General features: G+C 39.2%; 1 protein-coding gene across 6 annotated transcripts in view; it reads right to left on the bottom strand.

The window, feature by feature from the left end:
• RFX3 (regulatory factor X3) overlaps positions 1 to 25,630 on the bottom strand; it is a 140,380-nt gene that overhangs the window by 65,480 nt on the left and 49,270 nt on the right. For all 6 annotated transcript variants that reach the window (XM_063320044.1, XM_063320042.1, XM_063320039.1 and 3 more), the window contains exon 2: positions 6,896 to 7,020. In XM_063320044.1, the coding sequence (XP_063176114.1) occupies positions 6,896 to 7,012 (117 nt within the window). In that variant the 5' untranslated portion in view covers positions 7,013 to 7,020. The remainder of the gene's footprint in view (positions 1 to 6,895; positions 7,021 to 25,630) is intronic.

Here is a 25,630-nt window from a genome sequence, read left to right as displayed (position 1 = left end):
TATTAAAAAATTCCTATCTGTAGAGGAAGGTCACATTCCCATTCTGTACAAAGTATTATATTCTCCCATTATACTTGGATATAAGCTGCTACCATTTCAAAAACAGATTCAGCGCAGTGCAAGACCTTTACGATAGAACTGAGAAGATACTGCAGGGACAAAGTGGTACAGACTTTATCAAAGCTAGTAATCCTGTTGTTGGACACGAAACTGAAAGATTCCAAAATGTGTTTATTTCATTTGGAACAACAACAAATAATTAATTTACCATAAAACAAAATAGCAAAAAACGTTAAAATTAAAATCTTAATTCATTTCAAATTTTCACCAATTTTTATTTAAATTCTTTATTAACCTCATATGCAGTACTACCAGAAATGTCATGACTGTTTATGCCAATAAAGTGACTTAATTTTTAAATCAGCACTACAGTGCTATTAAAACATTGTATCTACTTTTGTAGATTAAAATGCTTTTCCTTTGAATTTTAAGAATGAAGTTCAACACAAAAGGGCCACTGAATTAGGTTTCTTTTTCCAATACAGTAATAAAAAAGACAGTTTATTAAAAAAAAAAAGTTACTTTGTTTCAGCTTCTCTGAAACTCAGTACTGCTACCGTTAAATCTATTATGGTGCCCAAGGAAGCTTAGTCATTGTATTGCAATGTACATAACAACCTTAAGGTAGAGAAAGTTAGAGGTAAAAATTTTTCCTGTCAAGCAATGACAACTAAAATAAGTAAGTGGCCTTTAGGGTGGCCTTGTATATGAAAATTCTGCCATGCTGAAAATCTTTGTTACATGATATTTCCAATACTAATTTTATTTCCTGTTTTACTTCATTTTGGGAAAAATGTTTTCAGAGAATGAAAACTAGCGCCTCCAGATTGTCTTTTTAATCTTCAACAACAGGACGAAATGAAATGCCTATATCTACTCTCTATGAGCACAAAAATATTTGAAAGTTGCTGGTTATGATACAGACTTTGTGGAAATTTTAAAAAAATAATAAATTTCTTCTGTTTTATTTATAATTTTCCTTGTACGCTTTATTAAGCTGTTAAAGGAACTGTATCAGCTATGTTCTTTAGTTTTTAAGGCAGACCAGAAATTGGAGATCGCAGAGAGAATGTTCAACAGAGATCTAAACTGAAATGGCCTCCTTGTATAAAAAAAATAAAGAATTAAATTATTTGGGCTGAAAATAGAAAACCTGATGAAATAGTTATTAAAAACTGACAGTATGCAAGTTCAAAAATTGTATGTCCTGCGGTGGACTGGTAAGCTAGTGATGATAATTGTTATTGTCTGGCTGGAAAACAGAAAATTAACTGACTCGTATAGGAAATAATGAGTTAAGTAGAGTCAGACAGATCTTTCATTCCTCTTGCTTCAGTGATTCTAGCCTGAAATAAATAACTGGAATAGGATTAGAAGTAAGCAGTTGAAACGTTCCAGCAGAACAAGAGGTGAATCAAAATCTATTCAATATACACGTGTATATTAATTATAATTAATAGTAAATGTATAGTAATTATACTTACTAGTTGAAGGAGAAAAAAAATTATACTCTTAATTATACTACCTCAGAGGAACAAATGAGGGACTAAGTTACATTGTATCTATGAGAGTTTGTCAACAAAAATCAAGTGCATAAGAGCATACTAAATTAAAAAATTACATTGAAGCATAAAACCAAAATTTAAGAGAGAATTTTGATTTCCAATAAGAAGTGCTTATGTTCAAAGCAAAGAGTAGAACAATAGAGCAAAATATATAAGGATTTTTAAACTCCTTTTTAAAAAGAACATATAATTATCCACAGTGCCTATGCAAATTACTTGGATGTGTATCGTTTTCTGTTCTCAGAGATAAAAATAATTTTTGTACCTTCATTAGTCTGGATTACTTTTGGCAAGCAACATATAAATAGCACACGCTGTAATATTCTAAGCACATTCATATTTATATAATGGCTAATATCAGCTCATGATTATGTTTTTCATATGCTAAACGTGATTTTGCATTAAGAGCAATTTTGATTAGCAGAAGCCTGCATCTCCAGTTAATGATACAATGCTTTGTGAACATGATGGCCATAGTGCATGGTGAATACGAAGAAATGCTTTGCTTATGTTCTGATGCATGGATATACTTTTATAAAATCGATTATATGACTATATTTAGTTTTATTTCTCCAATGCTTCCACATAAACTACAAAGTGGGGCTAATTTTGAATCCTTAGAAGCTTACTGCACTGTCCTAAAGAATGCCTGTTGAAAAAGGAATGATACATTAATGAAAAATCCCCACATCTGAGGAAACAAAAGACTAAGAAAATTCCTCAGGCTATTAAAATGGAATTTAGTTACACTCCTACCTTTTTGGTCTCACTCTTATTGCTTTTTGCTTACCTGTGGACATGTCTGTTCCCTTACCATACCCCTCTATACCATCTCAACAGTGACAGCTGCTGTGCTGCATGAAACCAGCTGCCACCAGTGCCACTTTTACCAGAGGGGAAGCCCAGGTTTTCATTAACAGTACCTTTTTTTTTTTCCTATTTTTGGAGCATGACAATAGATACGAGCTCCATATTTTACTAGCTATATGCAAACTAGGGATTTGTTTCAGCTGAAAACATCAGAAGTTACTCTTTCGCTGTTTGCTCAAAAGACAGGATGCTTCAGTACAAACACAGCTATAGGTAAAAGGCTCTTAGTCCACCCTTCCACTTATTCAACTTGCTCTTCTTCAGGGCAAAAATGTTTCATTTTGAAGAAGATATCATACATTTTGTAAGCATAAATGAAACACTGATGCCATGAAAACAACTCCAAATTAATGCATGCATGAGATATCATTTAAGTATGGTATATATATAGGAACGGAAACATGGGAAACAACGACTCCACTAGGAAAAAATGAAATACTATACACTGCTTTAAAATTAATAAAAAACAAAGTAATTGAAAATGGCATTATCAACTAAAAATACTAATAAATTACTGTAAACATGATAATATAGAAGTTTCAGCTTATGCCAAATTGTTGCATATACACAGAATCGCAGAATGATTTGGGTTGGAAAGGACCCTAACGACCACCTAGTTCCAACCCCCCTGCCCTGCACAGGGACACCTCCCACTAGACCAGGCTGCTCAAAGCCCCATCCAACCTGGCCTTGAACGCTTCCAGGGATGGGGCGTCATGAGTAGCTCTCCAAATACTGGTGCATACCCTACCACTGGGCTGCTGGAGAAATGGGGAGATGGTGCAATACCTGTCCCCCTCCCCATAGGAAAGCAGGACACTGAATTTATCACACTCTGAAAGCGCTTCTGGAGAGGATCCTGCCGATGGGAGAGGTGGAGCAATGCTGATGGTGTGGATCTATCTGGCTTGTGTGGCCATGAGATACCTGCCTACCTGCTGTGCACTCACAGCTCTGTGCACACTAGCAGCTGCAAGGATGTGAAGGAAAATCTCCTGGCTGACATGTGTGCATTGAGCGTCTTCAAAGATCAGATGGTCGTGGCTCCACAATGAGGAGAAGCTCAGTTTGGGATGGGGAAGAGCTCAAGCAGCCCCACCATGATAGGTGTATCGAGCTCCTCTGCCTGGCTCTGAGGAAGGCCACACGGTCTTCCTTCCTCGGTGTGATGCCAGCAGTATCTTTGAATTTAACAAAATTCAAGAAGTGCCCTATTGTTTAAGTGAATTATATTCACAAGAAAATATAATCCAAATATGAATATTCACACATATTTTGGATACAGCTGACATTATAAATATGTGTCTTATAAACCAAAAAAAAAAACCAAAACCCAAAAAACACTAAAACTTGCCCTCCAACTTTAATATTGGTAACTTTGAATGTGAAGAAATAATAACCCCTCCCTCTGCCATCAAAACAATGACTTTATGAAATCAGCACTCTTTCTCCTCATTTTCTTTAGGCAAATTGGCCCATTCCTATCATACGTACATAAAGGCAGTATTAACTTCAGGCAAATGCGACCTATGCACAGATAATTCCTCAGGGAAAATCACACCTACAATCTCCTAAACACAGTGATTGTTTCGATGTTTAATATTTCTTTTTACCTCTACAATTGAAATTACCTATCCCACCTGCATTCTTCATCACATTTCCTGCTAGCATACACATTCACATTCTTCACTCTTCTCCTCACTACACATCCACTTCTGTAATCTAGCCTCTCTCTCTATACAGATCTCACACACATACCCTGTTTTAATCACTGTGATACCGTCTGTATTGGATTTCCCAACATTCTTGTTGCATCTGCAATCCCTGCAAAATTTTTAAGAAACTCCTCCTCCTTGGCTGGATTATCCCTTAGCTTTCCTTTCTGAAACATTATACTGATTCCTACAGTCAGTGTTAAGAGTCGGATATAAAAAGATAACGTAATACCCCCACAGGGAAAAATAATCCAAAATAATGATGGAGTATTCAATGAAAGGGAATACTCAGAAGCAGAAGCCCTAAAGGAGATGTATGTAAGGTTGATCAGGGACAGTTTTACATACTTATGTAGTGTAATAAAAAAATTCAGTTTCCTGTTCTCATTAAGGTATAATCAAGCAAGAAAAAAGCAATCCTGTCCTGGGATTCTGGGTTTTGACACGAGTATTAAATTAATAAAGGGCAACTGGAGTAACTTCGGAAAAGATACAAACAGTTAGTGACACAGATTAATGCATTATTTATGGGGGGAAATAAGAAGCCAATTCTATCGTAGTAGTCCTCAGAAAGGTAGAAATTTTGCATTAAGGAAGTTTATAAACACCAAAGCCCTGTTCATTCTTCATTTGCATGTGACAGAGAGAGAACGGAAATGCATAGAAGATCCTATCCTCACAGTTCAATCAACCCAATGATTGGAACTACAACACTAAAAAGTATTGTATATGCCACTAACAGGCTACCGATCTTCAATTCCTCACACTGATCAGTACTTCACGTGGATAAAATTCAGTATGTAATATTAGACCATCATATATATAATATGCTTAAAACAACAACAAGCACTACCAAATTGCCATCTTCTATCTGAAAAGCTGAAACAGGAATAAGAAAGAACAAATCACATAAACTACATCTATTAAATATCTGTCATCATGAAAGAACACAAAAATCAGACAAATTAGCTAGATCTTTTTCCATAAAGAAAAGTATTCTTGCAGTTCACAAACCTTAAAAAAGTTAACCAGAAAAAATCTCCTACAAAGGTTAGCTAAATTCAGGCATCATGGAGGCTTCAATTAAAACCTGAACATAGTACTCAAAAGTCTCTATCCTAGTAAACACTGAAGCGAAGAAAGAGTGAGCTATTTAACAGCTGAACTCAGGAAAAAGTATTTAAAACAATTATTGATTCACTAGTGGTGAATTCTGAGCAAATACACAAATACAAGCATTTCAATAAATTTTTGTAAGTCCAAATTCAATGCTTTTCTGAATCAATTTTTTTTAAAAACAAGCTTGCATCCTAAAAGATACATGAAGATATAAGTAGCAACTGTAGTAGTGGAACTATGAGGCATTACAAATTCAGTCTTATCAAAGCCTATAAATATCTAAAGGGCAGTGTCAAGAGGATGGGGTCAAACTCTTCTCAGTGGTGCCTGGTGATAGGACAAGGGTTAACAGACACAAGCTGGATCACAGGAAATTCCATCTGAACAGGAGGGAAAACTTCTTTACTTTGAAGGTGGCAGAGCACTGGAACAGGCTGCCCAGAGAGGTGGTGGAGTCTCCGTCTCTGGAGACATTCAAAACCCACCTGGATACATTCATGTGCAACCTGCTCTAGGTGACCCTGCTTTGACAGGGGGGTTGGACTAGATGATCTCCGAAGGTCCCTTCCAACCCCTACCATTCTGTGATTCTGAGTCTGTACATGAGGAAAAAATAGTTAATGAAATATATGAGACATGAGACTGTGGAACACAAATATAAAAACATACCACCTGGAATTCTAGAACTAAACTTAACAAATGCTGAATAATTTAAGTTAGGGGAAAGTGTGCCACTGGCACAGAAACAAATTACACTATTCAATAAACTATGTCTGGTTCTCATATTATTGATTCTGAAAGTGTGAAGTCAGTTTTTGATTAAAAACAACATCAGATGGACAGATAATTTATGTGTATTCTAGAAAAGTCTCGCACCACTGTCATGGCTTTCACATTTCAGTCCCTGTTTTCCCCCTCCATACTTTTCCTTTTTTCCCTCCCCATTTTCTTCAGCAACCACTCCTTCCAAAGCTTGTGGGTGCTGCACAGGTGAATGACTGTCTCATGTTAACAGAGGTGTGTGGCTGTGCTGGCTGACACAAAAGTCTTCGTACTTCCTTGGCAAATGCACGTCATAAATTACCTATTGTCATACCACAAATACTTTAATGATAGTGTGCAAAGATCTGTAGGGAGTCAAGTCTAGAGATGCAAAGGACAGTGCTTTTCATTTTTAGATTTGTATTACACTTACTTGGATGTCCAAATGAAAGGAGAAATGATATAGTCAATAATATCATAAATATATTCATTATTTAAAGAAAAAAATGTAACATAAATTAAAGAAAATTTCTATGAGCTATTACATGAATTTTTTAATAACCTACAGTTAGAATCATGCATGTATACTACTGCTGCTTGTCAGATGCTCTAATTAAGGAACAGATCCAGAAAACAGCTTGTCTTTTCTCTGGCTATTTTAATTCCAGCAAAATAAAATTGATAAAAGCAGAGCAAAAGAGTTCATTTAGCAGCCTTGTACAAAATCAAGTTCTTCACTACATTTTGAAGAACTATGCTTCCTGAAACTTTTTTTTCATCTTCCCAAAACTAACAGCCACATACCTGTTGCTGAACTGGTACTTGCTGTACGACCTGTGTGGGCACTGCTGCTTGGCCAGCCACAGATGTCTGTAAAGTCACAGTCGAACCTGTATCCGAACCAGTCTCTGATGTCTGCATTGTGATATCTGAATAAAATTAAGATGTAAAATTAAAAGGTTTAAATATTAAATATTAAAAATTTAATTATTAAAATTAAATTAAAAATTATTAAATATTTAAAAATAAAAAAAAGCTACACTAATTTGTTGCTTATCTCTAGTTGGATCTTAAAATTAGTTAATACAAATCTTGGTATGAGCCAAAAGGTTCTTCCCCCTACTAGCATATGAGTTAGTAGAAATGGGTTTTTATCTTACTTATATTGAAAATACCTTTATTTACATGTGCAGAAACATGTATTGCTTCTCTGACTCTTGTCACTTTAGAAATAACTCAGAAAAATTAGTAGCAATCTCTCAGCTTGTAAATAACTGGTTATCATTCAAAGCTGTTTTTTTCTGGCTTACTGAATTACACTAAAATCTCTATACATTCAATTTCAAAGTCAAAATTCTAGCAGTCCACAGAATGAAGGGCTGTCATCTGGAAAGCAAACTCTGAGAAGCATTTAATGAGTCACAGTGAAAAAGCAACTCAAATAACTTTCTTCAGTAGAAAGCATTAAAGCAACCACTGTAGTTAAAATAAGAGAAGAAGAAACTTTTTGACACCAAAAATAAACAGAAATGCATATGCGGTAGAAAAGAGCCTAAGATTGTGGCCCTGACATTTTAAGGAAAAAAATGGAAATTTGGATAGAATACAGAAACGCTTCAAGTATCAAAGAAAATGCCTTACAAAGAAAACTTATCAGAACGAAAACCAAGGATAACTTACACCATCATAGGAAACATGACTGGGAATTACAGGATTCCTCAATTTTGCTCAGCAGAAATGACAATACTATTGATTGGGTGACAAACCAAAACTAATTCATAATCAGGAATTAGATTTTTTTTAAAATTTATTATTTCTTTTAAGCAGTGGATGATTAACTCATGAAAATAACCAGAGGGGCACATTCTTCTTCACCCAGTACCTTCAAAAGAGAAGACTGCATGCTTCTGTTAAGAATTACAGTAAAGAAATACAAATTACTAGTCTGTAAACCAAATATTCTGTGATCTAAAAATTTTACTGCCCTTAATCTCTATTAATCTACATTAGCTACAAAATATTTGGCAAACTGAGGACCAACGTCACTAAAAAGGAGTAACATTATTATGCTTACCAAGAGGTTTGTATGAAAAAAATCTACAAATAATTAGAATGTCCTATCAAGGTGATTTTTTAGTTTAACTGAACAGACCCAGATGGCTAACAGCAAAGGAACTAGACTTTAATCCCCACCCTTAGTTTAAACTGATTTAAAGTTGGGTTTCTGTAGTCCCTCCCTCCAACTACCTCTGACTCACTTTGCATTCAAATGTAGTCAATGAAAAGCAGGAAACAGGTACATAAATATGGGATGGGGAACGGGGGTAGGACCTTGACAACTGGGACCATCATTGGTTAAACTCCATGGGACCATGCCTATGGTATCTGACAGATTTAACTGCTTCTAAAATATTCAGAACGACTGATAAATTGTTGATCAAACATACTTGAGATTCATCAAGAGAGGCTCAGAGTTATCATGTCGTCTGAACACTCTACTTTCCAGCATGCCTGCCCAAAATCAGGATACAAAACCAAAAGAAAAAAGCAATAGAACTTCACAGATGACTATTGAAATGTTTAAAATCCTATCAATGAAAATAGATGTCCACAGGATAAATATGGAGGAGCTGGAAGCCACCGTGCTGCTACAAACCTATGATGTAGTCACAATTCCTGAAAGTTGGTGGGATGAATCCCATGACTGGAGCGCTGCTATCGATGGCTACACTATGTTCAGAAGGGACAGGCGAGGAAGAAAGAACAGAAGGCTTGCCCTCAACGTCAAGAAATGGATGGAGTGTGAAGACCTGCTTCTGAAGAATAGCCATGAGCAGGCTGAAAGCTTATGGATAACTAGAGACTGAGGCAACAAAGGGAGCCTTGTGGTTGGTGTCTACTACCAGACCAAGGGGAGCCTAACTAACGAAGATGCCTTACTCCAGCTACAGAAAACATCGCGTTCACAGGCTCTTACCATTGTATATTCAGCCACACCAACATCTGCTGGAAAAGTAGCACGTGAGCTGTAGGCAACCCAGGCGACTCCTGGAATGCATCGAGGATAACTTCTTAAGGCAGGTAATAGACAGCGCTACCAAAGGGGATGTGATACTGGACCTGATGGCCACCAATGCAAGCAAGCTAATCGGTGACGCCAAGAGTGGAGGCAGCCTGGACTGCAGTGATCATGTACTGGTGGAGCTCACAGTCCTCAGGTACACGGGTCAGGAGAAGGGTAAAGTCAGGACCCTGAATTTTAGGAAAGCAAACTTCCAGCTCTTCAAAGAGTACTCAACAGGACACCCTGGGAAACTGCCCTCTGGGACAAGGCAGCAGAACAGAGCTGGCAGATCTTTAAGGACACTTTCTGTCAAGTGCAAGAGCTCTCGATCCCCAGGTGTAAGAAATCAGGAGAGGAAGGCAAGAGACCAGCATGGATGAGTTGAGACCTGCTGGTCAAACTAAAGGGCAAGAAGGAAATGCACAGGCAGAGGAAGCAGGGACAGGTATCCTGGAAGAGTATAGGGACGCTGCCCTGTTGTGTAGGGATGAGGTCGGGAAGGCCAAGGCACAGCTGGACTGAACTTGGCAAGGGACACAAGGAATACTAAGAAGGGCTTCTACAGGCGTGTCAGACAGAAAAGGAAGGTCAAAGAAAGACAACTGGCAAACTGGTAACAACGGACAAGGAGAAGTCTGAGGTACTCAATAACCTGTTTGCCTCAGTCTTCACTGGCGAAGCCTCTTCCCACACCTCTCGAGTGGATGGACCATAAGACGGGAACTTAGGAAGCAAAGTCCCTCCCACTGTATGAGAAGATCAGGTCTGAGACCACTTGAGGAAAAATGAACATACATAAGTCTATGGGACCTGATGAGATGCCTCCCAGAGTCCTGAGGGAACTGGCTGATGTAGTTGCCAAGCCACTCTCCATGATATTTGAAAAGTCATGGCAGTCTGGTGGAGTCCCTGGTGACTAGAAAAAGGGAAACACTGCACCCATTTTAAAAAAGGTTAGAAAGGAGGACCCTGGGAGCTACTGACCTTTCAGCCTCACCTCTGTGCCTGGGAAGATCATGGAACAGATCCTCCTAGAACCCATGCTAAGGCACGGGGAGGATGGGGAGGACACAGCCAGCATAGCTTCACCAAGGGCAATCACCAAGGGCAATCTTGCCTGACCAACCTCGTGGCCTTCTATGATGGAGTGACTACCACAGCGGACAAGGGAAGAGCTACAGATGTCATCTACCTGGACTTCTGAAAGGCCTTTGACATGGTCCCCCACAACATCCTTCTCTCTAAACTGGAAAGATATGGATTTGATGGGTGGACTGTTCAGTGGATGAGCAGTTGGCTGGATAGTTGCATCCAGAGGGTAGTGGCCAACAGTTCAATGTCTGAATGGAAACCAGTGATTAGTGGTATGGGTTTATATTGGGACCAGTACAGTTTAGTATCTTCATCAATGATAGTGGCAGTGGGATCAAATGCACCCTCAGCAAGTTTATGAACTACACTAAGCTGTGGGGTTGACATGCCTGAGGGGCGGGAAGCCATCCAGAAGGACCTGGACAGGCTTACGAAGTGGACCCCTGTGAGTCTCATAAGGTTCAACAAGGCCAAGAAGTGCGTCCTGCATCTGCGTCGGGGCAACCCCAAGTATCAATACAGGCTGGGGGATAAAGAAAAGGAGGGCAGCCCTGTCGAGAAGGACTTTGGGGTACCGGTGGATGAAAAACAGAACATGAGCTAACAATGTGCACTCACAGGCCAGAAGACCAACCATATCCCAGGCTGCATCAAAAAAGACGTGGTCAGCAGGTCGAGAGAGGTGATTCTGCCCCTCTACTCTGTTCTGGTGAGACCCCACCTGGAATGCTGCATCCAACTCTGGAGTCGTCACAAGAGGAAAGACATGGACCTGTTGGAGCAGGTCTAGAGGAGGGCCGCAAGAATGATCAGAGGGATGGAATACCCCATCCCTGGAAACAGTCAAGGTCAGGTCGGACAGGGCTGTCAGCAACTTGATCTAGTTGAAGATGTCCCTGCTCCCTGCAGGGCGGTTGGACTAGATGACCTTTAAAGGTCCCTTCCAACCCAAACTATTCTATGATTCTGTGATTCCATGTTTACTGTAGAACACTAAATTTCATACCTTTTTTTGCCTACAGAAAATGCTGTACAAAATCCATAATAAAGTTATTTAACTCTAAAATCCAGCAACAGCCCACCCTAGCTGAAAATCAATCATTTTTCCCTTAACCCCAATATTAATGAGAACATTCAACTTCAAGTAATAACATCCAGGAAGAAAGTTTTCTATACTTTCCCATATGCAATCACCTTAAAAGTTTCTGCAGATAAATTAACAAGACATTGTGCCATGTAAGACATCCTTAAGTGCGCTAAACCAAACTGATCCGCAATGTAAATGTGTAAGCTTAAATAAATCAAGTCAGAGATTTAGAAAACTATTTTTTGCAAACAAAGGAAAAAAGGGAACTTATGCTTTTACATAAAGCCTATGTCTTTATTTGCCTATATTAGCCATATGCCTAAACATATATATGGAAATAATAACCATCGCAGTCACTATTACACCTTTTGAACAGAGGCACAGCACAACGAGATACCAAACACTTTGTGGGGTTTGCAAAACATAACAAATGACATAGGCAATGGCAACATTCTTAATAGTATACTAATGAGTTGAGCATTTTAGTTTTATACTGGAACACTGGTATAATTTTCTAAATTTGAGTAATTCATGTTTTACTCAGTCCTTGTGCAGCACGAACAAAGTCACTGCTAACAAAAATGAACCTGAGTTGTAAAAAGATCAATGTTCTTCAAGGAAAAAATGCAATGAAACTGGCTTTTAAGTGAAATTATGAACTTCAAACTACATTTAACTTATTTGTAAATGATCTTTCACTTAATGAAGGCAGATATTTTAATAAATAAATATTCTTACTATTTAGAAAGCAAAGCCAACTATTACTTATCAAAGACTAATTTCTTTATATTGGAATTATTTAGAAAACAATCCCTTTTAGTGATTGCTGTTTTCCACAATCATACATAAAAGTAATTGGGCAATGTTTTATGCATAAATATTGAAAAATAAAGAGGAAAAAAGAAGTGTAGTGTAGACACAGTGCTGTTTTGTCAAAACAAAAGTTCTTAATTAAGAATTTTAAATTTTTCAGAAGCATCAGAATAATCCTATGGATATGTCTACTCACTTCGGCATGTACTTCCACATTAACTCATTAATCACCTGTACTTTTTTCTCAGCCCATTACTTTAGACTTGGAAAATTCCTTCAAAATTGAAGTAAAAAAGGAGCCAGTTTGTCTGAGCAAGCCTGCACTCACTCTTATACGTAACCCAGACAAAAACATTGGCAAGTTGGCAGAATAGTGGAAATAAAAAGCTAAACACTGAGTAATTTCCTAAACCACTCTCTGCTACAAAAGCACTTCCGCTCAGCTTCAGAACACAATTAAACAGGTAAGTTTAAGCCACCAATTCCAACAAATGATCATTTAAGATACTGCAGCTCCAATGGGAAGCAAAAGTGAACAGCTGAAAAGAGTTAAAAGGCATTATTCTATAGCAGCCCTTAGCTTTACTTGACTAAGTATTGGTTTTGTGGTTACAGTATACAAACATGTCAATCGCTGCAAGGGAGGAGTAACGCCACTATAGTCAAACACAGTTCTCTGTCTAGTTCTGATAGGACCGGGCAATGACGATGTCCAGAGACATACTGGGACACATGAGAGAGAATCCAGGGCTAGGTGGGAGAGGACACCCAGAGGGAACTTGAGAGACCCCAGAGGACCCCACGGCCCAGCCTAGGCCTACCCACCATAGATCTGGCACTGCTACACTGACCTACCAAACCTCAGACTATGTTGTCCCATCCACAGGACAGTGAAGCACGTATATTTTTTTATTACAGTGTTCTGGGAACTTAGTCCATTTTATCTCCACGCCGTCAATTTGGTGACAGCCCGAGATTTAAGCATACAGTTTGATGCTACAATTCTCTACCTCAGAACTGTAATATATTTTTGTTAATTATCTGATAGGCTAACTGTTGCTCTACAGACTGACTGATCAGTACGTAAACTAGGATAGCCAAAGCATGGTTGTGGAATATAAACTTTGCCATCATTTTTGCCTAAGCAGAAATAAACCTAATGACTTAATATCAATTTATTCAAAAGTGGTTAGGTTGCTTCCATTATTCTGCTCTAAGTCTCTATCCCAAATGCAATTCTTTACTGTAGCTCACTACAGAGTACAGATTTTTCCATGTAGATGCCATACAGTATGTTTGACAGTCAACCTTTATCATCTTCCTATCCACTGGAAGTTTTTCTAGCACCACGTTAGTGAGGCAGTCAGTGTAGCTCTTTTATGTTGCATCAACACTGAGTAGTTACATAAAAACATTTTTATAATCTAAATTAAGTCTCTCTATTTTTCACTGATACTGCACATAAGTAAAGAACTGCATATTACAGCAGAAAAGACGTCATTCTTGCCCAATGGGACTGTCAGGTGTATCACAAGCAACAGATAAATGTTTGACAAAGATCCTTTTTATTCTGGCTAATTAAACAGTTGGACACATCCCGTCTGTTAATTGTCTTGATTTGAATAGCCAGTGCTTGTTGCATCATGTGAATGTAAGCTAAACAGGCCACATTCTGAAAGAAGGCTAATTAACCCCTCCAAGTGGGAAAAAGATATTGCCCAAGGCCAGCTGCTGAATGTGACAAGATTAGTATTTCTTCAATCTAATTGGCAAAACTCAGGCAAAGCTACTATGCTGAAAATTACCCCTTTCCTGTATATTCTGTGCAATTTCATGTTGCAATTTTAAGTTCCCTAAAGACTTTTTAATACACTCAAATTCTCAGTTGTAATCCTTCTGTTTTCTAGACTTGAAATATCAAGACTGAATCGTTTAAGAATCTAACTTGATCAATTACTTATCAAATGAGAGTGTTAAAATGTGTCAGACCAACGATTACTGTTTATTTTGTTCCTGGACTACTTCACCCGGAACTAAGTTATTTTTTTAAGCTACCAGAGTTTGCAAAGTTTTCTTCAGCTACATATGATTTATTGTCCAGATCAAATAATGTAGCACGCTTTAATTCAATGCAGAAAATGAAAGCCTGTAATTTACTTTCAAGTGCAGCAGGAAATTTATTTCTTCTCCTCTAGAAGGCTAAATAAAATATCACAGAAGGTAAAGTGAACTAGATCTCGTAATCACACGCAGCAATGGCAGGCTTTTAATGGTCAGAATAAAAGGCTAATCTTAAAATCTAATCTGTTTATAATGATGAATCACCAATATGCTCATTAAGAATTTCTGGCAACGTAACGTGTTCCACAATAAAGGAAAACTCATAACATTAAGTTTCAACAAGTCATACAGAATGCTTGCTTCCTGAACAATAGTACAAATTGAAATAAGTTTCAATAGTACACTGGAGTTTCAGATAAGCATTCCTTTTCAATTTTTGTGTAAACAAAATTTTTATGAATAATTGCCTTCAAACAAGGGATGTTATGAATTCGAAGGGACCATTTATATGTGTTAAGCAGTAAAGCAAAAAGCAGTTTATACCTCCAATTCACAGGGGGAAAAAAATAATATAAATAATTTTTAGATACTAATGTCTTCATGTTAGTACACCAGTTTCCTACTAAACACTATTTGATTGTTTCTCATCTCCCACAGTTCTTCGGGATACCAAAGTAGGCAGTTGGACTCTGCTGACATAAGGACTAGTTGCTAAATATTTTCAGTTAGCAACACGAATTTCATTACTCTTTTTCCAGCTTTTCAAGGATTTATGGGAGGAATAATAGTTAATTGAATGGCACAGAATAAAGTACGTAAGCTGATTCTCTGGATTCACAAATAATTTCCAGTAGCAAAACCCTACAATAGCAGAATAACAGAAGGGGGAAGTATGGAGATATACACAATGGAAGAGACCAATGCAAATGGTAACTCTTGGTAACTCCTTCGAAGAAAGTTCATAAGATCAAAAAGCAATGTCTTGACAATCAGATTAAGTGCCTAAGAACAGAATTAGTCAACAGGTGTCATAATGAAATTCCGTATTTCCAGCAGATCACAGACAGCAGACGGATGCTTAAGCTGAATGACTACTTCATGACTCTCTCACTTCAATCTACGTCCTAATTTTACCTGCAAAAACTTGAAAATCGTGTTTGCTCTTGGTGGACAATATATCAGTATTACAAATCAGCCCTACACATCAATACACATCAGCAACAAGATTACATTCACAAACAAAACTAAAGTTCTCAAAGGTTTTTGCTGTGACAAGACTAGCAAGGACAACAGTTACAAAAAACAAAACCAGCAAATCATCAAAGAATTATATTTACGCTATTCTAAGGCATTAGTTTGTCCACCAAAGATTCTATGAGTGGAAAAGCTCAGGTGATGTTCTCCTTCATTCTGGGTGAAAGGGTATGAGGAGGAGGGCACTGAAACTGCATGTCAACAATTGGTTGTGGAACTGATGCTGGCAACAGGCCTTTGGTTTCTTTACCCTCTGAGGATAACGTCTGCTTAGAAGACATGGGATCGACCTCACTAAGTGGGGCAGAGGTATCTTTGCCAGCAGGATGGCTGACCCGGTAAGAAGGGACTTAAAACAGGAACAATGTGGGGAGGGAAAGAGTTACCAGCAGCCCTGTGAAGGAGTGGCAGACAGGACTGACAAGAAAACGGCCTGGGGTGATGCGAACGAAAGGGAGCACATAATGCTGAATCAGGCTTAAGTAGGGTCACCTCACACATTTGCATGTGAGCAAGGAAGTGGCTACAAGGCATCTTTATGACCAAACCACCCAGACCTCTCTGGAAAATCAGAATCCTGAGGTGCCTCTCTGAAGAGCATACAAAGGTGCACAAAGGGCTCACACACGGCATGGTGAATAAACATGAGGAATGAGAGACCTGTGTGCATCTGCAGGGGTAGAACCTTGTCAGGATTACAGACATGTAGTGGGATGGCTCACATGACTGGAGTGCAGCAATGGAGGGATAGAAGCTATCTGACTTTATAGTTCATTTCTTTTAGAAATTAAAAGGTCTCCAGGAAACAACTTCACCAGGATGAAGAGTTCATGGGAACTTCCTTGCTGGGATGATGAGTGCTTTGCTGTGTTTAACCAGAAACAAGTTTTGATAAAAGAATTAAATAAATTACAGAACATTTTTATAAGTTTAGTGTGATTTCTAAGTTAATGTTTACACTGCTAAATTGAGTATATGACAGCTTTTAAGTCACAGTTAGTCAAGTGTTACCTAACGTAAATAGTATTTGGGTACTTATTGTATACTGACGCACCCATCTTTAATATATTAACGTAACTTTCATGGGCTGAAATAAGCACGTTCATGATCTCCCAAAAATGCCTCTATGCAGAATGATACTTAAAATTTCTAGCTTAAGCCAAGACCTTACTCTGCTATACCACTAAGACTAGCAGAATTAATTATAAAGTCTAACATGTATACTGCTACCTCTTCACACCTTTCAAAATACTTGACAACAAAATGCAGTTTTATGAAATTTCATCTTGGTTTTGACTGTTGGTCCAGGGCAGGGTGGCAACAGGATATATGTAATACTTCAAGCACTGACATTCACCACCCAATGCACTTCACTTAATAGTCAATGCTTTCTGAGGAAGAACGTGAAAGCAGGAGCATGACCTGTACTTCTGCATCAATTATATAGTTCTGAAAGTAGATTTAGATTTTGCTTCAGAAATGAGTTCTGGATTGTTTTCTTTCCCCTAATACGATATTGCACTGCAGTCCTTTCATCAAAAGAGTGAGTGTGAACCTGATGCTAACAAAACAAAGAGAGAAAAACTGATGTGAAAATGGAGGTGGTATTTGTTTTCATCACTCAATAGATCAAAAACATAAAATGAAAAAGTCAAAACATTATAGATTGGGATATCTACTTTACTAAAAGAATGAGCACTATTTATAGGAAATACTTTCTCTTCTCTGGGTGTTGCCTCCATGTTACAAATTTTCCATTTGTGATGCTTCCTGTCTTACTTTCACTGAATCACAGGACAGCCCCAGAGTTGGAAGGGACCTGCTCAAGCAGGGCTACCTACAGCCTTCTTTCTGCCCAGGACCATGTCCATGTCCAGATGGCTTTTGAATATAGCCAAGAATTGGGACTCCACAACCTCTCTGGACAACCCGTGCCTGTCCTCGGTCACTCTCACAGTAAAAAAGTTTTTGCTCATGTTCAGAGGGAACCTCCCGTGTTTCAGTTTGAGCTTCTTGTCTCTTGTCCTGTGACTGGGTACCACTGAAAAGAGTTGGCTCAGCTTTAGCCAACATCATAACTAACCTGCAAATATACTGTGACAGTTATTAAATAAATTGCCATTATTATTACAGATTACTTACATTGTGATTACCTCTAAAGGCCACCTAACACCTCATGTTTAAAAGATATGAAATCAGTAATACACTATGACATCTTCCAAATGCTTCATTTAACCATTTCCTCACCAGTTGCAACACCTCACGCCTCGATTATTGCCCGAAGGACTGCGCTGTTTTCTGCGCTTTCTTCCTTTACTTATCATCTCAGCATTATTAAAAAAACAGATGATTGGAGAGGTGACAGCCCAGGGCTCCCCTAAGAGTAAAGATGGGGGGGAAGTAAAAAAGAAATCAGCATGGTATCAGTAGACAGAGAAACACACTCGTCACCCACTAATGACCTCACCGTACCAGATTCCAGTTCCATCAATACCATTTGCTAAACTAGAATTTGTAATCACTGGGTAGTCAAGAGGGCTTAGAAGGATAAAAACTAACAAAAGTTCCTAAAGGGCTCTAAGCACAGCTCTTTAGAGCTTTCAAGAGAATGAAAGTGACGCAATATTAAAACATTTCCTTTAAGTTTAGGAACATCTACCGAATGAAAGGCTAAACAGCTAAAAGTAAAAAAATCATGTTCCTGCTATGCTACATCAAGTAAGAGAACAACAGCTCTTACTTAAAAATCCACATCTGAGCAAAAAAGGGAAGAGAGACACCTTTCTCTTTGTTCTGAACTACATAAAGATTACTTCAAAGTCCATGCATCATAGAATTATTAGATTCCAAATGGCTACAGCTTTAGGTCCTTCTAATGAGGGGTGCATAAATCTCATTACTTCTTAATTTTCTCAGAAGTTGAAGCAGTTCAAAACATTGGAGTTAGTGTTACAGGCTCACACATAGTTCACGTGATTTTCATGCAGACAGCACTGATATTGATAATGTAACCCTAATCCATACGATTAATGGAAGTACCTAGTGTATGTACTCCAGTAATTGGATCACTATGTGATGGCACCCTATGTATGCAATACCTTCAAAGTAAGTGAAAATTTATATTGCTTTTTTGCCATTCTTGCTGGAAGAATTGCATCACAGTACAATGGAAATTTTATACTCTTTAAAAAAAAAAAAAAATCAGTGTTTCTGTAGTGAGTAGCAACCAACAAAACTAAGTCAATGCTAGAAAATTTTACTAATATGTCTATGTCAAATAGGAGTGTTTAAAGAAAACACCTTCTGACAGTATTATACCAACTTTTGGACACTTACTTTCCACTGTTCCTACTTCTACTACATGATACTCTTTTCCTGACTTTCCTGACATAGAAATTTGAGATTTGAGAATCTTAGTTAAAAACACTGTTGAAACACTGAAAGTTATTTGGAGGAAAATGTTCTAAACATATGAGGGTGTGGGTTTGGAAAACATATAACAGAAAAGATGAAGAATTATGAAAAATCTGATCAGTTACCGAATACAGAAGTTAAAATTGTCTTTTCGCTATGGAAATATCAAGGAAAGAGATTTCAACAAGAATGCAATAACACTATCACCAGTAAATAAAAATATTGGCTTAAATAGTGGCTTAAAACAAGCAAGCTAATGCAAATCCTCTCCCTACTGAACTGGGAAACATGCAAATAGGCTTACTACCGGGATAACTGTAGGCTTACTGTAGGGATAACTATATGTAATCTGCTTAAACAATGAACGGACTGGATAAAATCTCCCCAGCTTCTCCCACTCACATCTTCTTCAATCTGCAATGTTATTTTGCAAGAGAAGGATCTATGACATGTGGGTCAGCAGATGAGTTAGCAATTACTTGACCCTACTAAAAATGGAGGGACTGAATCTATCTTTCACAGGAACCTTCCTTCCTTGCACTGGGAAGGCTATTTGTGAAACTTATTGTCCTGGTTTGAGGTAAAACAGAACCAACTTTCTGTTCAGTGATTTTATTTCTTAGATAGGCCTCGTCTAACTCTCTGAAATTAACGGCATGTTGTGTCGAAAACAGTTTGTTTTCAGAGTGATAAGACCGATGTTTACAGTTTGTGCCAAGGAATGGTATGCAGAAAGGCTCTTGCTTATACTTATTGCTATAACAACCAAGGTCAGCTCATTTCATTATTTGCCCCATTGAAGGGTCCAAAACAGAAAAGGAAACAGAAAGAGGGATCCCACCTGCGGGGAGGAGCGGACAGGACAGGTGACCCGAAACTGACCAACAGGGGTATTCCATCCCATCTAGCCCATGCCCAGTATAAAAAGCTGAGGGATTAACTCTCTTCCTTCAATGGCCGATGTCCGAGGAGGACCCTGCCTGTTCATGCATCTTTGATCCCGATTCATGTGTTCCTGACTCCATCTGTGGAATCCAGTTCCCGCCCGACGCTGAGTCCAGTCTGGGACTTCCCCAGTTCCTGCCTGTGGCATCATCCTGGGAACTTAATACGGTTTTGTATATACTGTATCTATTTCATTATTTCCTTTCTATTTTATTAGTACTACTTCATTAAAGTAGTTTAGTTTCTTCTAAACTCCTAAATCTCTTTATCTCGCCTCCTCCTCTTGGTGTACGAGAGGCTGGGGGGGAGCATTTGTCAATGGCCATTGGCCAATTTGGCCAAAACCATGACAGATTTATTGGTGCCCAACGTGGGGCACGAACGGAGCTCTGATAGATTGCCTGAATAGTTTGAATTCCAACTTGTTCAGGGAGAATGGACAGCTCACATCATGTTGTTTTTACGTGAAATCTTGGATCATGTTTTTAGAGAGCTTTGTATGAAATTGATTGATGCAATGGGCTTTAACTGGTCGAATACATTGCATGGCCTATTTCTTTGTGTTTGGATGCGGTGGTCTAAGGGTGCTATGTTGGTGTGGATTTGCCTTCAGATGTATAAAACAATTGCTTGGATAACTGTTCTACCTGCATATCTTGGGTATCTTGTGATGGAGTCTTATTACTAATTGCACTTTCAGGATGGATTCTTTTACTAATTACACTCTTGGTCTTACCCGGGGAAAGTTTACTTTGCCCTTTGATGATTACGCCAAAGTGACAGTAACAGAATGAGGGGATGAGAAACCTTCCATCTGTTTAGAGAGTGAATGTTACATTCATTCGTATGTGATTCTGTTGTCGGTTTTCCTGAACGTGTTGCAGGGGTGGTTTAGAGATAAGTGTCGGTGCAGGAGTGAGTATTATGTGACACCTGATGTTGCTACCCAAACCCCACGGCCAAAGTCAAAGATTGCCGAAATTCAGACAATTCCACCACTAAAAGCCACAGCAGAGATTCAGACAGCCCCGCCTCCAAAAGCCACAGCAGAAATTCACACAATCTTGCCACTGAAAGCTGCAGTAGGAATTCAGACAACCCCACACACACACACACACTGATAGCTACAGCAGAAACTCAAACAACTCAGATGACTGCCCAAGCCACCACACAAACAACGCCACCGGCCCCGACACCTGCCCCAGCGGCATCGGCCCCCCCCAGGCCCCGGCCCGGCCCGGCCCATATCGGCTGCTCCCCCCGCCGGCTCCGGCGAAATGCACGCCTCCGCCCCTGCCGGCCGAAGCCGCGGCTCCGGCCGTACCGACACGGGCGCCAGCGGCTGCCCCACCACAGGCCCCGGCAAAAGCCACGGCACCGGCACCAGCCCCGGCGAAAGCCACCGCACCGGTCCTAGCACCGGCCCCGGTACAGTCCACGGCCCGGCCCATGGAGAGGGGCATTTGTTGCCCATTTCGCCAAACCCACAACACTTGTCCTTTTATTCTTGCTCCGAGACATAACACTGCTTGCTTCAAAACAGAAAAATGAAAAAATCTTGTTTGCCTTACATCCAGAAACCTAAAAAGACTGTTTTAATTAGAATCGGAAGTACAATATTTTGTCATATCTGCTTGCTTGCACTGTCTACAACTGTTTGAAGGAAACAGATAACTGGAAAGCAGTCTGCAAATAGGTAATACCTCCCTGAAGAAACCAGAACAGGCCAACACCTATGAGGCTGCCTTTGAACCAGGTGGGTCTTGGCTCACAGATAAATTTTTAAATGCCAGTGCCACCCAGTGGAGCCTGGGGAAAGAGAAAAAATGCCCAGTTTTGTTCCAGCTTTCCGTGCCAAAGAGCACACCAGCTTAAGTCATCTTGACCTCAGAAACTAAGAGCCATCAAAGACTACAGCCGTTAGCACAAACAATAAGACTTATGGTACTGTAAAACTATATGACTTAACTAATGTATTTGATTAATGCTTGATTCTTCACTTTTAACAGACTAAATGGCTAGTAGTTGAGCATAAATAAATGCTTGCCTGAAATTTGACTATTTGGCTGGTGTCTCTCACAATATTCCTATCACAGCAGTCCCCAGTTACCCAGCAATAACAGTTCCAACAATTCACACCACAACTGCACCTGGAAATCTGCTTGGTAGGGTGCCAACTCACTGCAAAATGGAGAGGAAAGCACTGGGAATGCAAGACAATTCTGAACTACAGCGTAACTAAAACAGACTTGTGGTGTAACCAGTGGTGTCCCGCAGGGGTCAATACTTGGTCCAATTTTGTTCAATATATTCATTAATGACCTAGATGAGGGGACAGAGTGTATCCTCAGCAAGTTTGCTGATGATACCAAGCTGGGAGGGGTGGCCGACACTCCAGAGGGCCGTGCTGCCATCCAGCGTGACCTGGACAGGCTGGAGAGCTGGGCAGAGAAGAACCTAATGAGGTTCAACAAAAACAAGTGTAGGGTCCTGCACCTGGGAAGGAAGAATGCCAAACACCAGTATAGGTTAGGGGCGGACATGCTGGGAAGCAGCTCTGAGGAGAAGGACCTGGGGGTCCTGGTAGACAGCAAATTATCCATGAGCCAGCAGTGTGCCCTTGTCGCCAAGAAGGCCAATGGCATCCTGGGCTGCATAGGAAAGACTGTGGCCAGTAGGTCGAGAGAGGTCGTTCTCCCCCTCTACTCTGCACTGGTGAGGCCACAACTGGAGTATTGTGTCCAGTTTTGGGCTCCCCAGTTTAAGAGAGACAGGGAACTACTGGAGTGAGTCCAGCGAAGGGCAACCAAGATGATTATGGGACTGGAGCATCTCCCTTATGAGGAAAGGCTGAAAGAGCTGGGACTCTTTAGCCTGGAGAAGAGAAGGTTGAGGGGGGACCTGATTAATGTTTACAAGTATCTAAAGGGTGGGTTTAAGGAGGATGGAGCCAGGCTCTTTTCAATGGTTCCCAGCGACAGGACAAGGGGCAATGGGCACAAGCTAGAACATAGGAAGTTCCGTTCAAATACACGGAAAAACTTCTTTATGGTGAGGGTGACAGAGCACTGGAACAGGCTGCCCAGGGAGGTTGTGGAGTCCCCTTCTCTGGAGATCTTCAAGACCCGCCTGGATGCAGCCCTGAGGGATGTGCTTTAGGCAATCCTGCTCTAGCAGGGGAGTTGGACTAGATGATCTCTAGAGGTCCCTTCCAACTCTGAAGATTCTGTGATTCCGTGACTTAAGATATCAACAGGCAGACAGTGTGGAAGGGAACAAGGACACATAGTTAGTTGTGTCCAGATGCAACTTCATCATACTCGTGTACATCTTCTCTCATTCTGCACCCGGCAGCCAAACAAGCCTTGCTTAACCTTATACCTTCGTCCTAATTTACCCTTATATCCCGATTTACCCTTACCCTTGCTTATGATTCTGCTGAAAGAGCATATGAAAAAAAGAAAAGAAAGTTAAAGTTATGTAATAGTTGAAGTTAAAAAATATTCCAAGGGGTAGAAGTGCATTCTGCTTAGAAGAACTGACTACAAAGAATAAAAAGCACCAGAAATAAAGTAGAAATTATCTTAGATGAGGTAAAGAATGCGCCAAAGTTTTGTGAATTGAAATCACTTCGTGCAAAGCTTCTTTACTTATCACATTCAGACGTGAATTATCTGGAGTACTCTGGGCAGGGCACAGAAACTCCTTCTTGGCACCACAGTAATTAAGTCAGCCTTGGAGCTTCAGTCAGCATAGTTGAACACTGGCATATCTTGCTCACCTCTGCCTGTGCTGTATGAAAACTTTCTGGTACGAAGAGCTGACCAAATGATTCACATGAAGGTCAGGAACCCGAAAGTATGAACTTACAATGGAAGACTTTTTAAAAATTCATATTTTTAATAACTTCAGGTCCTAAACCAACCAGAAATTGGAGGCTTGTATGTGTTTAAGCCATAATCTGATATACTTTATGTATCAATGAACAGCGTCCCTCTCTCTTCTTAACACTACTTAAAACTGTCCCTGGCTTGAGAGCATTTGCTGTAGTTGAACATTTGTCTCTCAAGATTCAAAACTTTGAAAGGTTTACATTATATTGCGAAAGAATTTGCAAAGACGGAACTATTTAATGGATGGACAGTGGAATATATATTATTTCTGTCAACTTCAAAACCTACAAATCTCAGAATATTATGTGCTGTTTGTTCTACTGAAAATAATAGAAAAATTCTCATATGTTTTATTTGTGCTGGTAGTTGTAATTATGCATGACATTAACTTGCTTCACTGAAACATACACATTGAAGTCTTTCTGATTTCCCTAAAAAACCTCATTGTAAGATGTATTAAGTGTTGACACATTAAAAACTAAGTATTTAGACACAACTGGCACTCTGTAAATAAAACAGGAATTTAAAAGATAGGTATATCCTTGCAGCAAAGGAGACCAACAGCAGCCTTGACTGTATTCGGAAGGGTGCAGCCAGCAAGTGTCTCAGTTCCACACTTGAGACTGCATCTGGAATGCTCTGTTGAGTTTTGGACTCCCCAGTAAAAAAATAAAATACAATTAAGTCTAGCTGAGGGTCACCAAGATGGTCAGGGGGCAAGCATATTTGATATCAGAGGACAGGTTGACCAAACTGGGTTTGTACAGCCTTGAGAAAAGAAGTCCACATATATACAATTTACTTAAGCAAAGATGCACAGGTAAATTGCTTGTTTCCTAAATTTCATGACATACCATTATAACTTCAGAAAAGGTGCATCAAAGTACATTTAGTGGTAAATAAGATTATTTTCTGGTTACCAGAGTTTCTCTGAGATAGATTCACCACATACTCAGTCTTAAAAGGTACCAATTTCCAGATGACGTGTATTCTAAATGCTGAATATGATGCTTATTCTGTAGCACAGTGACTCTAATTCCAGTAGTTTTGCTAAGAAAATCTAGACCTTAATTGAAAAAAGGCAGAGACGCTTAAGCAGAGTGCCTAGATTTCTTAATCCAACCTAAAAATGCTAACAACGTTCTTTCCATAACTCCTTTATCTCTTCTTAACTCATCTAACATCTTAGGGAAAAAACAAATAAATCAGTAGCTACTGAATAATACATTAACATATATTCAGTTTAACTAGCCACTCTGATGCTTAGCCATTGCTTTTGTCTAGGCATGAAAAGAACAGAGATTTTATCAGAAAATCTGGACTGTTCTAATTTCTTATAGCTAGTTTCACTTACATTTAAGAAGTCCATATAAGGAAAGTGAAAAAACACGCTGACTGGCTGCAGCAGCTGACAAGATTGGTTAAGGAGAGAATGCACTCAAAATCAAAATAAAAGAAGCTACTGACAGTTTAGCTCCAGATTCTATGGGGCTTCAAGAGTTAAAAACATTGTCTGCATCTGATGCACTGTGGCTGTACAAAAAAGAATAGCAGGACACAAAAATGATGCAAGTAGTTTGGAAGGTTAAGTCTGAAACACTACACGTAAGAAGAAAAAGATCTAAGTTTCTAAGGCAAGAAAATTTCCAGTAAAAAGTGAATTTGGATCTGTACATAATCTTCACAAATAAAAGATTAAAAGCTCTTAGATAAAACCAGAAAGATATCTCAAATTTCTCCATGATCTGACAGGTGAAACCAATAAGAGCTAGTTCAAAAACAGATGGTAAAGTGTAAGGAATAACTTAGCCCACTTCCCATTTCATGTCACTTTGCCTTAATAATAATGAAGTTCGCCATCCACTATATTTTCATTCATCTTGCTTGGATTATAGCATGTTTTTTTTCTGTCTCCT

This window comes from Chroicocephalus ridibundus, chromosome Z (genome assembly GCF_963924245.1).
Source record: "Chroicocephalus ridibundus chromosome Z, bChrRid1.1, whole genome shotgun sequence".
NCBI lineage: Eukaryota > Metazoa > Chordata > Aves > Charadriiformes > Laridae > Chroicocephalus > Chroicocephalus ridibundus.
The sequence above is the reverse complement of the archived record's forward strand: the minus strand, read 5'-3'. Positions and strand labels throughout refer to the sequence as shown.